This window comes from Brassica napus, chromosome A2 (assembly GCF_020379485.1).
Source record: "Brassica napus cultivar Da-Ae chromosome A2, Da-Ae, whole genome shotgun sequence".
Lineage (NCBI taxonomy): Eukaryota > Viridiplantae > Streptophyta > Magnoliopsida > Brassicales > Brassicaceae > Brassica > Brassica napus.
This window is the reverse complement of record NC_063435.1, coordinates 12945060-12962098: the sequence shown is the minus strand read 5'-3', so window position 1 is coordinate 12962098 and position 17039 is coordinate 12945060. Positions and strand designations below refer to the sequence as shown.

Genomic DNA, 17039 nt, shown 5'->3' with positions numbered 1-17039 from the left:
CTGTTGTTTTTTTTTTTTTAATTTACTTTCAACATTGTCTATTATTAGTCATTTAATTCACGATTTATTTCCATGATACGAATTAAATTAAATAAATCAAAACTTGGTATATATTCCATATGACATATATAACTGGAATGTATATAAACGTGTGAGAACACTTTTTTAAAAATGAAAATGTTGTATCAAAGCTAATTTTATTCAGAAAATATGTAAGCATATTAAATGTTTTACATATGGGTACTACAAAATACCATTTTCCCCTCTTTTTTTGACTAAACCAGTTTCCCCTTTTTCTTAAAATAAAATCTCTTGTGATTAATTTCTCTTAATTTTATTTGATAATAAAATGCTTTCATTGTATCATCATCACATTAACATATACTCCCTATGTTTTAAAATGTTATATATTTTATATTTTCTAAACATTTTTATAAAACATATCAAATTTTCAAAATTTTGTGATTATCTATTTTCCATAATTTTAAGTCGATGAATATTCAATAAATGCAATTAAGTTTTTTGGAGTTTGTAATTAGTTAATAAAATATGCATTAAAAACGTAAAAAATATAAATTTTTTTGAAACAAATTTTTTTTCTAGAATATAAAATTTTATGAAAAGGATGGAGTATATATCTATAGCTAAGATTAAATGTGACACTGATTTTTGTATATAAATGGTGCGTTTATCTATGCCTTTTTGTTTTGTTAAAACTGGAAGTTCTGGGTTTTAGCCTTTAATATCCCTTAGAAGATCAATATTAAGATATTCTGATTTTAAAAAATTGGTTATTTATGCGTTTTGGGACTTTAAATACCTTTTATTGGCAATTTCTTTTCGAAGCTGTTCGTATCATTTTTTCCTCTTATTTGGCATTTTTCAGAACATAGAAATCAGAAATCAACACTTCATATGGAGAATCATTTTTAAATAAATTTTAAGTCGAATTTTTGTACACGTTATTCATTTTAAGATATAAATAGAGTAATTAATGTAAATATACACTGCGATTATGGGATTTTTATAAGTTCTACACGTTGTAACTTGTAAGAGAAATGTAATATCCTATGATATTGTTCTTTAGGAAACGTAATATACAAATAAATGAATGATATTAAATTATGGCATACGCTATTTCTTAAACATGTGAAATTTCAAAATTATGATATAAACAAATTAAAATAATAATAAATCTAAATGACAGCAACACACATCTAAGTATTAAAATTAAGGATTAATTAAGTGAGGTGGAGTACCTAATCGATTTGTCATAATGAAGCAGTGGAAGTCACATTGTCACGTTCTGAATCTGGTCGACTAGACCTTACTCGAAGTAAGCAGACAAATCAAACCAACCCATCCCCGATGTTATAATAATGAGAAACTAAATACTGCTAATCCTTGATTTGCTCTAATTTTTTTATTTGGTTTATATTTTTAGATTCCTTTGCACAAACGTACAAATCCTTCTCTAATTTTTTTATTACGCAAAAAGGTTAATACACTTAATCAGGAGGAGAAAACAAATTAGTAGACAAAAATGGAAATTAAGAAGAGAAATTTGTGCAAATCCATGGTTTTATGTCGGAACCTTGATCGCATGTTATTTGAACAGTTCTCAAACTACGGATAATCGGCGTTTATTAAACGCTGCCGTTTGGTTAGATGAGTGATTCCTATTTCAATCCTCTGTAACACTCATTCTTAAACCCTGCTCACTCTTGTAATTTTGGTAAATTTGCTAGCCACGAGAACATTTCAGTGTTCTTGAAACTTCTCAAATCTCTCATCACCTGTATCTGCACAGCCTGAGGCTAAGTGTTTTTTTTTTGAAAAAGATGAGGCCAAGTTATTAATGTGTTAGTGCCACTACTTGATGTTTTTGCTAAGGTTTGATGTAAAACCTTTATGTATCGCGGAGATATACTCTCCCACTGCAATCGGGTACTCGCATTTACAAGTTAGAAGGACTCGAGTAGAATTCCTGGTATGAAGTGAAGACATACCTTCTTCTGCTTCTCTTAACTAAAGAAAAGTCGCATGCAAAAATATTTTTCTCTACAAATGATTCACTTTTAAGATTCTCACGTGTCAAAAATCTAGATGCATTTCTTTTCTGTCTGCAATCAATACTATATAACACCATGCACAATATAAAATGTTGAACAATGAAGATGCACTTAGCTACAAAAATGTATTATTACTTAAGAAAAGGTTAACTTTCTGACCAAAAAATATAAATAAACGAAATTCTTAACCAAATTCTAATTAAATATATATTCCTTCACTGCAAAAGTTATACCATTTGAATATTCTAGTGTTTGTAAATCTTACTGCAATCTCTATCAAACTCAATTCCCACATCATTCTAAGCTACTTCAATTAAAGAAAGTTGCTCAAGGCAGATTTTGACTTGTGTATTGATAAATACTTGTGAAGCTGTTTTCTCTTTCGTTCACATTAAAGAGTGATTCTGACCAAACAACAAGGTGAGAACTAATTCATTGTTGTCTTTGTTTTGGGTGTATTGGTAAGGAAAAAGTGCGCACATTTGTTTTTTTTTTCTTTTTTCATCACTTGTTTGATAGTGATGGCTTTAGTTTATCCTCGATAGACTGAGGAGAAAAGAAGTTAACGGATAGCAAAACTACTATTCAAGGTGGCAGCAGAGTCTGCATTTAAGGCTTGCACGTTATTTAAAGTAGTCATGCTCACAAAGAAGACGCAGAAGGAAAAGAAAAGGAAATTGAAAGTTTCAGAGTTTGTGATTCCGTGTTCTTACCCATCCATCATTTTCATTGAAAAGAGTGATTGTTCAGTAAGCAAAATGTTTGATCAACGTGAGAAATGAATGACATTCTCATATGAATTTGAAAGACTTTACTGCATGCAATAACAGGGGAAAAAGTCATAAGCAACAGGTTTTGGTGAAAGTTCCTTTGTTGTTGTTGCGTCTTCATTCTTACCTTCTCTATCTTCCAGCTTTGGTTAACAAATTAGTAGACAAATTAGTAGGCAAAATTGGAAATTAAGAAGAGAAATTTGTGCAAATCCATGGTTTTATGTCGGTAACCTTGATGATGTGTTATTTGAACAATTACCGAACTATCGGATAATCCGCGTTTACTAAAACGTTGCCACTTAGTCACATGTGTGATTCTTATATTTCAATCATCTTTACTCCATAGTCCATACCATCTATGTAGCATTCATTATTGTAAGTATGATGATGCATGGTTTCTGATTATACGCTTGGATGCAGACAAAAGTCACTGCGATGTTTAGTGTGAGAATACAGAGCTTCCACATCAAAAATTTCGATTGGACATGAATATATAGCAGATTTGAGATAATTTACTTTGAAATCTCATAAAACTTAATATTTACTAGTATGTGTGATAATTTTGGTAAATGGAAAATATGTCGGTGTTCTTGAAACAACTTCTCAAATTGCCACCTCTATCTCCAGAGCCTCAAGCAAGTTATTTTATTTACTCGATGTTTTTGCAAAGTTTTAACGTGCAACTTTTATATACTGAGAAGAAAATGCGAAGAGTGTACGAAGTGAAGATATCATACCTTCTTCTGCTTCTCTTAGCTAAAGAAAAGTCACATGCAAAAAATATACTATTTTTCTGTACATATTCATTTTTAAGATTCTCACATGTGTCAAGAAATTAGATGCATTGCTCTTTTTTTGTCGGCAATATATTAAAGACGACATTGCACAATAGCATAAAAATGATTGATGAAATATATGGTTGCAATCTCTATCTACCTCAATTCCCACATTATTCTACGCCACTTCACATTAAAGAGCCCTGATCTAGTACGCATATCAGTCCCCTCGATAAATGCAAGAGTAATGCTTCTGACCAAACAACAAGGTGAGAATTAACTCAGTGTTGACTTTGTTTTGGGTGTAGTGGTGAGGAAAAAGTATGCACAAACTGTTTTGTACTACACAGACTATAGGACAATATGTCTGAAACCATAAAAAGTACTGAAATGTATCAATAACGACACCAACTTATTAAAAATATGTCTATTTTACCTTTCGGTGTGTAATCAGATCTATTTAAAAACTGTTGGGGCCAAATCAAAATTAAGAAACTTAATCTGATCCAAGATGTAAAAAAAAAAAACTGGATCCGACACTTTGAAATGACTCGATTTTTAACCCTTCTGTTTCATGTTGTAGGCCTTGCGTCTTCTTCTCGGCGGCTTACAACATGAAATACAAGGACAAGAGTCGGGTCTTTTTAAAGCGTCGGATCCAGTTTTCGACCTTGGTTGGATTAAGTTTTACTAATTTTGATCTATCCCCAACAACTTTAAAAAGATCTGATTACACCCCGAAAGGTGAAATCGACATGATTTTGATAAGCTGGTGTCGTTATTGGTACATTTCAATACTTCGTATGGTTTCAGATATATTACCCTATAGCCTGTGTAGCCAGTAAACTTTTTTTCCTTGTTTTTAATCACTTTTATGATAGTAATCGTTTCAGTTGTCCTTGGAGACTGAGGAAAAAGGATAGTAAAATTGCTATTTAAGATGGCAGCAGAGGCTTACTGTTTTGTTCCCAAGCCCTACATTGTAAGCAACATATATATATATATATATATATATATCCATGTTCATTGTAAGTAAACCATGTCCATGTCCTTGTCTGTCACTGCATATACATATATATCCTTTAGTTCTGTAGTGTGAGACTGTGAGTCTCTTCTTCCATGTCTGAACACAATTGTTATCTGAAGCTTACTTCAAAGTCCACAAATTGTTTGATCAGGCTGAGGAGTGAAAAGATCAATTTGGTTTCCGGTGATAGATATAAATGACATTCTCATATGAATTTGAAAGAATGCCTGAAAAAACAGGGAAAAAGTAACAAGCATAAGGTTTTGGTGAACGATCCTTCTTTGTTGTTGTGTCTTCATTCTTACCTTCTTGATCTTGGATCTCTGATCAGCATATTCTTCATCTGGAAACTGTATTAACCAGAGTGTCATTGTATTAGACATAATAAATATCAAAAAGGTTATTGTGGGAATATGACCAGGCTTACTTGTCCTGTGACATTGTATAAACGGTTGGTCCATTCCAATTCCAGAATATAAATTTTTTCAAACTTCTCCAGGGTTTTGTAAGAAGTATTCGATGTAATAGAATCCTGATCATAGATCCAAGAAGCTTAACTTGTTATTGTGTCAACAACAAAACACATTCACGAGAGAATTTCACTAAAGTTGAGATTAATGTCTGCTTTATTTCATAGTTGCTTCATCTCATGTTTTTTAGGATTTCCCTTTCTGACGTAAGAACACAAACAGTTCTAAGCAACACAATTTTTGTAACAAGAAACAGAACAACGTTTGATTAACAATATTGGATCACTTATGACATACATAAATAGAAGTGAAGGAGAGTATGCTAAACAAGATTTCTCCAGTCAATTTCTAGAATATCATATTTAAAACTTATTTTATGATTACTTTCCATAAAAATGATCTAATTTTTAAACCAACTTTTTTGAAGCTAAGCTGTTACTAAATTCATGAAATGTGTGACTGGAGACTTGTACATAAAATGAGGAAATTAAATTTGATAAGAAGGTTGCTTGGTCAGCAATCTAACGCATATATCTAATTGAGTTAGATTGTTAAGGAATTCGACTGATTAAACCTTTATTATCCATCTTGTCCGTTTAAATTATACGTTCTTACTCTTTGAAGTCTTAACTTTACACTGCTTGCTTGTATAGAAAAGTCTTCTTGGGTCACTCTGCCATAATAGATTGGTTTTGGATTCTATCCCTTGAGGCCAGAAAAAAAAAAACAAATGCACAAATCAACACCATGAACGCTGAGAATCGTAAGACTACTCACTCCAAAGTCATCTCACATGTATCTTTCAATAGTTCTGCCAAGGCTGTGCTGGACCACCCATCGGTCTTTGTCGATACTGGTGTGAGAGAAATTGCCTACATTGAGAAAAATCAAAGTAAGCTTTCACATTTCTTTTTCTCACCGTTGTTGGATAGTCAAAAGAGCCGTCTCAATACAAAACTCCATTCTACTTATGCCACATGTTAAAACGAGAATGGCTGGACCATGCTTTGGGTTTCATAGTAACCAATGATATGAAATGTTACATTCTTTTCACCCATCTGCGTCTGGAGGAACTGTGACCCTAAATACTATCTTCTTGTGGTATATGAACAGATAAGAGCAAATGTGAGATTTAGAGGAAGGGAAGAATATGCATACAAGGAGCTTGTACAGAATGCAAGTGCAACAGCTCTGCCTGCCAGGTCCATTCTCAATCAGGCTTACTCTTCCGGGACATGTGGATATATTATCCTTGCTTGTTTTCTCAATTTCCCCTAATGAAAAAATATTGTTGATAATTCTTTTCCCTAAGTTATCTTTTCTTTTTTGGATCAAATCCTTAAGTTATCTATACATTCCTTATGTTACTCAAAACTATATCCTTATTCAAAAGTACAAAAGAGAATAGGGCTAACAAAAATAGTGAAGAAAAAAACATAAAGAGATTTATAAAGTTACAAAAAATCTTGAAAGAAAAACCTTTTTGTGTTGTGCCCATCGTGAGAACACAAATAAAGACTTTATAATCATACTTCCCTACTTTATATTAAAAACATTATGGAAGTCAACTAAAGGAAGTGGACTCGATCCAGGAAGGTGTTGAGTTTCTCTTAGTCAACACAAAAGCATATTCCATGATGCTCTCTCGAAGAAAAAACTCTTCAAACATTATATAATAAAGAGACAAAGACTTCACTTGTTCTCAGTTTGTGTCTCCACGAACTCCTCAGAAACTTCAAAAAAGCGACGATGCCGCCGCTGAGAGTGTTATCCGCGTTAGATGCGGCGAGGATACAGTGGTACCACTTCAAGGCGATAATAGTCGCCGGAATGGGTCTTTTCACGGACGCTTACGATCTCTTCTGTATAGCTCCGGTCTTGAAAATGATCAGCAAAATCTATTACGACAATCAACCAGTCGGAACCGCTGTTCTCTCCACTTCTTACGCCATAGCTCTCCTCGGCACAGCCTTAGGTCAGCTCATCTTCGGCTACTTAGGCGACCGGGTCGGACGCACTCGAGTCTACGGTCTTTGTCTCTTGATCATGGTCTTAAGCTCCTTCGGCTGCGGTTTCTCCGTCTGCACCACTCGCCGTTCTTGCGTCATGGCGAGTCTTGGCTTCTTCAGATTCGTTCTTGGACTCGGTATCGGTGGAGATTACCCTCTCTCCGCCACGATCATGTCGGAGTTCGCGAATAAGAAGACGCGTGGGGCTTTTATCGCGGCTGTGTTTTCTATGCAGGGGCTAGGGATCTTGATGAGCTCCGCCGTTACGATGGCTGTGTGCAAAGCGTTCAAGAACGCCGGAGAAGGGAGTTTAGAGATAACGAGAGCGCCGGGGATAGAGACTTTGGCTCCGGCTGAAGCGGATATTGCTTGGAGGTTGATTCTGATGATCGGTGCTCTTCCCGCTGCGTTAACGTTCTACTGGCGAATGCTTATGCCTGAAACCGCCAGGTTCCGTTCAATTATCTCTTTTCTTTTTATTTTCAGCCATAAAAAAAACAAAACAAAATATATTTTTAGTTTTTGTTGTATTTTCATGTTTATAAATATGCATCGTCTATATACTATTTCTGTCATTAAAAATTTAATCGTGTGAGAAAAAAATGTCATGAAAATTTAAGCAAAATAATTCGATATGATTTTGTTCCTAGTAGTAGTAAGTAGTAAGTAAGCTGATTTGTGAGGGAGATATACAGAACGCTGTGGTATTATACCTTTCAAGCAACCTCTCATTATATTGATAATGTATGCAATAGTGTTAGCATTTTATTGTATAGTATATGGTTTTAGTATGCCTTGTGTGTATATAAGCTCCAGCTAAGAAACAGAGTTTAATTTACTTTTATTATAACTGGAATTAGTCTCTCCAGCTAATATGTAGTAGGTACTCTCTTCCAATCAAGTTCTCCCAATTTGATTATCTTTGCTTCATAAATAAAAATCGAAGATATTGGCTTTTTGTCTCTTCCGTGTGGTATATAATGTATGACTGATATGATTATCGATGATTCATTCAAACGCTAATTATGAAGCAAAAGTGATTATTAATCAATTGAAAATCATCTAATTAGTTTGATTAACTAATGTGTTAGAAATGTCACACTTACTATAAATAAGGACAATATACTATGCATAAAACATATGTCAATCATTCATTGTCAATATTGGTTTTAAGGTCCAGTTTAATGAGCTTTGATAATATTATCTCTCTCCTTTTATTGTTAATTTAGCTGAAAATAAGAACATCCTAAATCATTTTATATGTTTATATCAGAATAAATATCATATTTTGCTACGAAGTTTTACAAAATTTTGAATATATGTAGTATCCATTAACTAAAAGTCTAAAACTGATAAGTGATAACGTTTAGATGATTTTAACGAGGAATAGATCTTTATTTTAAATTTTTCACCTTTTCAGTGTTTTCTACTAACTAATCAAATCAATGGTCCAGTTACTTACATTTTTATAAATGCATGCAGATACACAGCACTAGTAGAGAACAATGCAACCCAAGCAACAAAAGACATGCAAAGAGTCATGTCCGTAACCATGACGCCTCCAATACCCGAAGAAGATTCGTCATCGGAGACACCACAACAACAACCGTCTTCATCCTCATACAAACTCTTCTCCCGCCGTTTCCTCAGCCTCCACGGCCGTGACCTCTTCGCAGCCTCAGCCAACTGGTTCCTAGTGGACGTCGTCTTCTACACAAGCAACCTCCTCCTCGCTCAAATCTTTAACTTCTCCAATAAACATCCCAATTCCACAAACGTCTACGACTCTGCTTTCGAAGTGGCTAAGGTCGCAGCCATCGTAGCCGCTTGCTCCACCATCCCTGGCTACTGGTTCACAGTTTATTTCATCGATAGAGTGGGCCGTGTCAAGATTCAGATAATGGGCTTTTTTATTATGGCCCTTGTTTACTTAGCCGCTGGGATACCATACAGTTGGTATCGGTCTAAGCATGAGAAGAGTAATGATAAAGGCTTTATGGTTCTCTACGGATTGATCTTCTTCTTTAGCAACTTTGGTCCCAACACGACGACGTTTATTATCCCTGCTGAGCTTTTTCCGACGAGGTTTAGGTCAACGTGCCATGGAATTTCTGGAGCTGCCGGGAAGCTTGGAGCCATTGTTGGAATTGTTGGTTTCTTGTGGGCCACGAAACACAAACACTACGAGGAGGACGTTTTCCCAGACGTGAAACGCGTGAGGATCGCGTTTTTGATACTTGGCGGCGTTTGTATCGCTGGAGTGTTGGTTACTTATTTTTTCACGCGTGAGACTATGGGTAGATCGTTAGAAGACAACGAAGAGGACGAGATTAGTCCCACGTCAACAGCAGGAACATCTTCTGTTAATGTGTTACTTCCAAGACAATAGTGATTTTGTTTTTTTTTTTATATTTCAATTAACATTCTCATGTTTACACGAATATTTTCTTCTTTTTCACTTTTGTAATTCGGTGCATATTAAAGGGGTATGTAAATGTCAAAGCTTGATCGTACTTTTATTCAGTTTTGCGACCTACCCAGTTTAGAATTAACAAAAAAGAAAGTTAAAATTAAGGATTTGATATTAGAACATGATTTAATATGAACATCACTTAAGTTTGGTTGGGAAAGAAGCAATCTTGTTGATTCCACATAAACAATTCTAGCTTACTAGTGTCGTTTTTATTCATCCTAATGCAACCTTTTTCTCCCCATTTTGGTCCCCAAGAATTCTTCACTATGACATAATCCATGCACTTGCTTGATCCGTACCCAACCGCCGCGGCCACACGGTAATCAAGCTAGTCGGCACCGCCCATCAAACACGCCTTCCACATAGCCTAGACGATGATACAAAATCTCAATAAAAGAGTACTATGCAATAGTTCTTTCAAGATGATTATGTAGTAAACGGTTATACATGTATGTTTAACTTACACCCTTGTGCCATCTTTAACCCAACTCCAAAACTCTACTTTAGTGTGACTGGTTGATTAGCCAATGCCTTCAATGGCTGCACATGCGCACTGTGCCTCTCTACATATTCACATTCCAGTTAGATATATTGGCTGACTCATGGTAGGTAACATTCTGTATAATCATCCCCCCCCCCCCCCCCCCCCCCCCCCCCCATTTAACTTCTCGCTCATATTGACGAAGCCTTCGTCTGTCTCAATATCCTCAGGACCTTTCACATTTATATGGCCATATACTATACTGTAAAGGATGTCATTCAGTGTCCTGTGTTAGGGCATTTTCAATCTCATTCTATTTTTCATTCTAAAATAAAGTTTAAAGTAAAAATACTTCAATGATACTTTACTTCTCACTCTATAATATAGTGGAAAATAGGTTTACTCCAAATATATAGTAACTTGTTTTTTTTTATCACTCTATTTTCTACTCTAAAATAGAGTACCATTGGAACAAACTTAAATTTTATTATAGAGTTACTCTAATTTAGAGTAACAAATAGAGTAAGTCACTTGGTCTTAGCATTCACAAACCAAATCTTCACATCAAATTGTCATTAAACCTTACAAATAAAATTATATTCGTCCTATCTCTCTTTGTAGGGAATTATAATCAAGACTCCGAGAAACTACTCGCGTGATAATATTTGGTATTTTATATAGATAGGCTATGAACCATGTTTGAGAACTCGCTAGGCGCAACGCGCGCGGTAGAGTCTAGCGTCGAATCTATTAATCAGAAATTAAATGGGGATTAATCGGGAAATAATTTTATAGTTTTTATGTTCATTTTTGGTATATAATATTAACAATGTGTACATAAAACGTCGTTGTCTCTTAGTCTAGTGGTTCAGTAGCGTGTGTTTAATACTAAGCAACCCGGGTTTGACGTAGCTTGGACTCCTTTTGTCAATTTTTTTAGTTCTTAGGTTAAATAAATTATCATATGACCAAATTAACCTTTTCTTCAACTTTCCCCATTACGTTCTCTGCAACTTCCGCCGCTTTTCATTTTTTTCTTTTGCGATTTCAGTGTTTTGTTTTGTTTTGTTATTCTTGTAAGTTATAATCAAAATACATCAAATCTAAGGCACATATATGATTCTAAACCTAAAATCTACAAATAAATCAGTTTTTTTTATATTCTGATTTTTTGGCTGAGTAACACCAATTCGCCATGGCTCTACTCCGCTCCACGTATATCCGACGACTAAACGTCCGCCCAGCCCGCGTTTTAGAACAAGGGCTATGAATGATTATACCCCAAGATGAATGACTCAATGATTATTATATGTCAAGGAATTCCCTCGAATAGTTTTTTTTTAAGTTTTTGTCACAAAAATAAATTTCAATGAAAAAATCACCAAAATAAATTTTATTAAAGAGTAAAAATATATTTATATCATAATGTTAAGCATATGCAATGGGACACAAAAAATTTCTTCTATATTTTACTCTAATATAGAGTAAAAAAACAACATTACTCTATATTTTACTCTATTAGAGTAACTCTATTATAGAGTGAATCATTAGAGCAAATTCAACTCTATAATAGAGTTACTCTATTTTAGAGTGAAATATAGAGTAAAAATTTATGTACCATTGGAGATAGTCTAAGGGGTGAGGTTTTGAGGATAGAGTTTCAAATTTTAAAAAATTAAAATTAACATTTTTTTAATAAAAATGAGTTATTTTGATCATTTCTTTATTAAAGACTATTTTTGTTACAACAACTTTAAAATGACTATTTGAGAAAATTATCCTATTATCTTTGTAAGTTTTTATCAATCATATAGCGATTTCACCTTTTTAAAATGATTTTTTGCACTTCTTATAATAATTTACTAGTTCAAAATGTCTTTAACTAGAATCGAATAAACTAACATTTACTGGATCTTCTAAGTTCAAACAGATTAATAACAAATTTTGGATAAACGTAAAACTAATATAAATTTAAATCCGTAGAATTAAAGAAAATAAGGGATTACTTGTGAACGGAAATGCGTGAGAGGTCGTTCTCTGGTGGAGCAGGTCGGTGCTGCCGTTGTCCTTTTTCCTCTTCCTCCTTCATTTATTACCTTTTCACCTTCTCCTTCTAGGCTTCTACTTCCTTTTCTTTCTATTTTCTCTGCAATCTTTCTTAAGATTTAGTGATATAGATATAATAGAATAACTTATTTAACAAGTTTTTTTTGTTAATTTTGTGTGAAGCAAAAGAAACAAGAGTGCCATGTATGTGTTTATGCGTGACGTTTATGTTGTGCAGTTTGATTTTAACAGGTGTAAGTGATATTTTACTCCTAATCGCAGTTAAAATTTCCAAACTTAATATATTTTGCAACTTGCTATTTTTCTTTCTCTGTCATTTTCGAAGCTATTAAATTTGATACAGACATATATTACATACAAACAGACAAAGACGAGGAATGGACCCCTTTTGTCATTTGATTGACACATGCTATAAGAGAGGTATTACAAACAGTCTTTTACTTTCATTTTAGTGAATTTTCTTACCTAATATCTCAAAGTTTAGTGTAACGTAAACTATATACGAATTTACTAGCACAGTAATTCTGAACAATGTTACCATGACTTTTTACATTATTTCTGTTACACAGTGGCCAGTACCGTTTCTGCTTGTAAGGTGGTTGAACTTCTTTTTTTGGGTTCAAAGTAAGGTGGTTTAACTTCAATTAAGTTATTTCAAAAATAAATTACATGAAATAGTGTTACCGATATGAGTAAGACTAGCCCTTACTGTGTTTAGCTACTAATTGATGTTCTGCCAAGTTTAATGATAGCAGACAAATTAATTCAATACATTAACTAAATGAAATTTTTTACCTTTTAGACAATAATGCAATATAGTTTAGTAGACCGACGGTATCATGTATTACTTGTGCAATAATAAATGGAAATAGGAAAAAAATAACAATTGAAAAAGGATAAAAAAGAGTGTAACAGAGATATCATCAGAGCTAGAGAGATAGGGCCCCTTAAAGAAAATAAATTAGATCTTAAAAAGTACATAAACTATATACTAAGTATTTAATAATGGATAGGCTTAGGTAAGCCTATGCAAGTACAGCAGGTTTTAAATTATTGGATGAAAGCATTTGTTCCCTAGATTTACTTTTAAAATCTTTTATAAAATCTAGTATTTATATAAATTATAGGGTTATCTAGGGTTTAGGGTAAACGAATGACTCTTTTTTGAAACACGGGTAAATGAATGACTTGGGAGATTTATCATAAGATCGTGTGGCCAGCTAAAAGTGAGATAGATAGTGTAATACGTTTTGCATTTACTACAGTTTAACCTGATTTTTTATATCAGTCTATGCACGTGTACCGCCGGCAATCTGATTCTTCAACTATTTAATTTCTTTTATATTTATAACTAGGTGTCTTCCTGCACCATTTTCAGTTAAAAAAATTAAAAATATTATTTTAACAGATAAATATAAATTATATTCTAAAATAAATTTTTATTAATATTGTAAAATAACATAAAAATTATATTTAAGAATATACATGTATATATTTAAAATTATAATCTTAAATAGATTTTTATATCTATTTATTTTAATTAAATATAATAAATAAATTTGTAAAAGTTGCATAATTACCAAAAATTAAAATTAAACAATATTTATAAAATTTGTAGATATATAAAAAAAATAATGATTTTATGATTAAATTTTTATAATTTTCTAAAAATATTGTATACATTTTTGAAAATTTTAGTAATAAAATTGTATAATTTAAAAATATATAATTAAGTTATATTTCGAAATTTATAATGTCATATTTGAATATATTTATTTTAACGATGATTTATGAGTTATTCTCATATTCTAAGAAAATTTTTAAAAATATAAATTGACATTAAATGTAATATATGAATTATTACCATATTTTAAAAAATTTACCAAAAATATAAATTAACATTAAATGTAATTATCCATGTCATATAAAACTATAAGACATGTCATCAATTTCAGTAGTCATGTCATATTTGTTTTGTGAAATTGATTATATAAAAGACATGTGGCAATATCACTTCGCAAATATAATTTAGGAGATGGAATAATTGATTTGATATAGTTTTTCTTTTCCTTTTGAACCACGATTTGATATAAGATTAAATAAACCTACTTCCACTAAACATAAACATAAACTTACTTCTAATATTATATTCCTTCTTTTAAAATCTGAAACATTTCAGATATTTTTTTGGTAAGCTATTATTCCAAATAGTTTACCTAAGTGATTTTCAGTTTTTGAGGAAGAAAACAGTATCAAACAAAACCATTTAAAATTGTAATACATAATTGATTTAACAGTTGAGAAATACTAGTATAAAAGTAAGAGAAAGTTGCTAAAGAAAGAAATGGAAATGGATCTCAGGGAGAATGTGTATAAAATACTCCAGTAAATAAAAAGGCCCGACTCGAAGAATGTATAATTGTACGCTTACACCCGCACGCATAACCCTCTGCCATCTTTACTGCACACTCCTTTCCCTTTTCTTCTTAAAAGTAAAATCTATTTGCTTTCATTTTGATGATAACTATAAAATGCTAACTTCTTTAAATGACATTATTTATTTGACATTTCTTGAAATCTGAAAACTTCAAATGCGATAACAATCAGGATCCGAATGGTAACGGCGGATTAGTAATAAAGCGGTACGTAATTGAAGTGTGGTACGGTACAACTGTGGTTTGTGCGGAATTAAAGTGCAGGACGGTGCAACTGCGGTTTTAAGTAAAAAACAGTGCGGAATATTGTTTTATTGGTGACGATACATATTTGCGGTATTGAAAAATTATTTAATTAATAAAATAATAATAGTATAGAATATAGAATATAGAATATAGTTAATAATATAAATAATGTATTAACATAATATATATTTTAAAATAACTCAAAAAATATCCGATCCAAAACTGAACCGAAAATTTATAAGTACGTATTAAGTCCAAAATTCTTCTATCCGAGAGAAGCAAAACCGAAAATAACCACCCGAATAGTCTCAGACCAGAAAAGAACCGACCTGAATAGATTTGACCTGAATAGATCCGACTCGATAAAACCCGATTCATATCCGACTTAAAACACATGAATATCCGAAATTATGATTTTTGTGTTCTAATTTCTATATTTTATTTTATGATTTAGTTGAAATATCTTTTTGAACAATCTTTGTTATTATTTTGTAGAACTTTTATGTAAAATTTAGAATTTGAAATGTTTTATTTTAATTATTAATAGTTTATTTTAAATCATTCTATAAAATTTTAGATATATATGACAGATTTTAAGTAACATGAACCCGATCCGGATTATTAATAAGATATTTAAGAACCGGTTCTTAACTTTCTTATTTAAAAGTTAAGAGACATGTTTTTATATTCTGCTAAGAACCCCACCTTAAGAACCCCCCATTAATCATGCTCTAAGGACTAAAATACTAAAGAAATGTATTAATGCAAACTCCTAATTTGAATGAGTATATATTCGTTAATGCAGTGAAGTGAGAGTAAAATACATAAATAAACAACACACAAGTTTTTCTCTTTTCGAATTCACTATAATAAGAAAATCTTACACCAATCTTTTCTATTACAAGAATCCTTTAAGATTACCCTAACCCTAAGCTAAAGCTCACCTTAGAGTCTAAATTTTTGTTTATCGGAATCACCCCGATCCCGAGCTAAACTCCCCCTAAGTCTAGGTTTCAATCTTCCAACACTCGGAAGTACTTCAACAACTACTTCAGCACCTAATGCAGAGCAGTAACACCAAAGGCTTGATCACACAAGCACCAAACAATGATCTCTCAACTTTTCTTCTTTTAGCAGAGATAACACTCTTCATAGAAGCACATCCTCCATATATACATAACCAGAACTTGCTCCTCAAGTTCTTCCAAAAGCAACTTAAGCAACTTTCATTTTTCTCTTAAGGAATAATTCTCTTGTCTTTTCTTTTTCAAGTAATATCCTTTACACTTAATGTAAATCTCCCAATTAATATATTGTTTCTTCTCCAAGCTTAACAAACCCACATACATCACATAACACGAACTCCAACCAAGCTCACAGAAATCACACGTCTATGTACTATTTCTTATAGTACTTCAGGAACTGATACAAAATATACATCTTTAATCTCCCTCTTTTTGACTATGTATGTAAACTCATCAGAGTCTGGATAGAAAACCACGTCTTCAATATTGACATCTGTTTCAACTTTCTATCCACCAAAAATATGCTTTATCAACCACTTTTTTTTATTTTTAGTCAAAATAGCAAGCGGAAAATGCATGGTTTTTGTTGAAAAGTATATTGATGATCATTATCTTACACTTTTAATTTAGATAAAATATTGTATAACCATATTAGAGAAATGTTTCTGCACTGATCCATTGACCAATCGAGTAGTCGTTAACGAAAGATCAGAGCTTAGCATCACATTGTCACAATCAAAACTCCAAAGACCATAAGAAGATCGCTAGAGTAGTATAGTGATGAAACACAAAACGGCAGAATTGTTTTTAGAATGCTACAAATTGATTATTGACATATATGAAACTGAAAAGGGGGAAAATAGAGAGAGACTCCTGAAAGCTCCCCAGGTAAGGGCAAATAGCAGCCTCTACTCCCTGAATTTCACAGCCTTTATCATCAATGCTCCTCTAACCTCAAACACTCAAAATTCACACAGCTCTCTCTCTCTCTCTCTCCTCTCTCTCTCTCTCTCTCTCTCTCTCTCTCTCTCTCCTCTCTCTCTCTCTCTCTCTTCTCTCTCCTCTCTTCTCTCTCTCTTCTCTCCTCTCTCTCTCTCTCTCTCTCTCTCTCTCCTCTCTCTCTCTCCTCTCTCTCTCTCTCTCTCTCTCTCTCTCTCTCTCTCTCTCTCTCTCTCTCTCTCTCTC

At 32.7% G+C, this 17039-nt stretch overlaps 1 protein-coding gene across 1 annotated transcript; it reads left to right on the top strand.

The window, feature by feature from the left end:
• The first annotated feature begins 6490 nt into the window (after positions 1-6490).
• Positions 6491-9650, top strand: LOC106397575 (probable inorganic phosphate transporter 1-9). Its single transcript, XM_013838188.3, has 2 exons — positions 6491-7577; positions 8610-9650. Exons 1-2 carry the CDS (start codon positions 6868-6870, stop codon positions 9514-9516), a joined length of 1617 nt encoding a protein of 538 aa, XP_013693642.2. The 5' UTR covers positions 6491-6867; the 3' UTR covers positions 9517-9650.
• The last annotated feature ends 7389 nt before the right edge of the window (positions 9651-17039 follow it).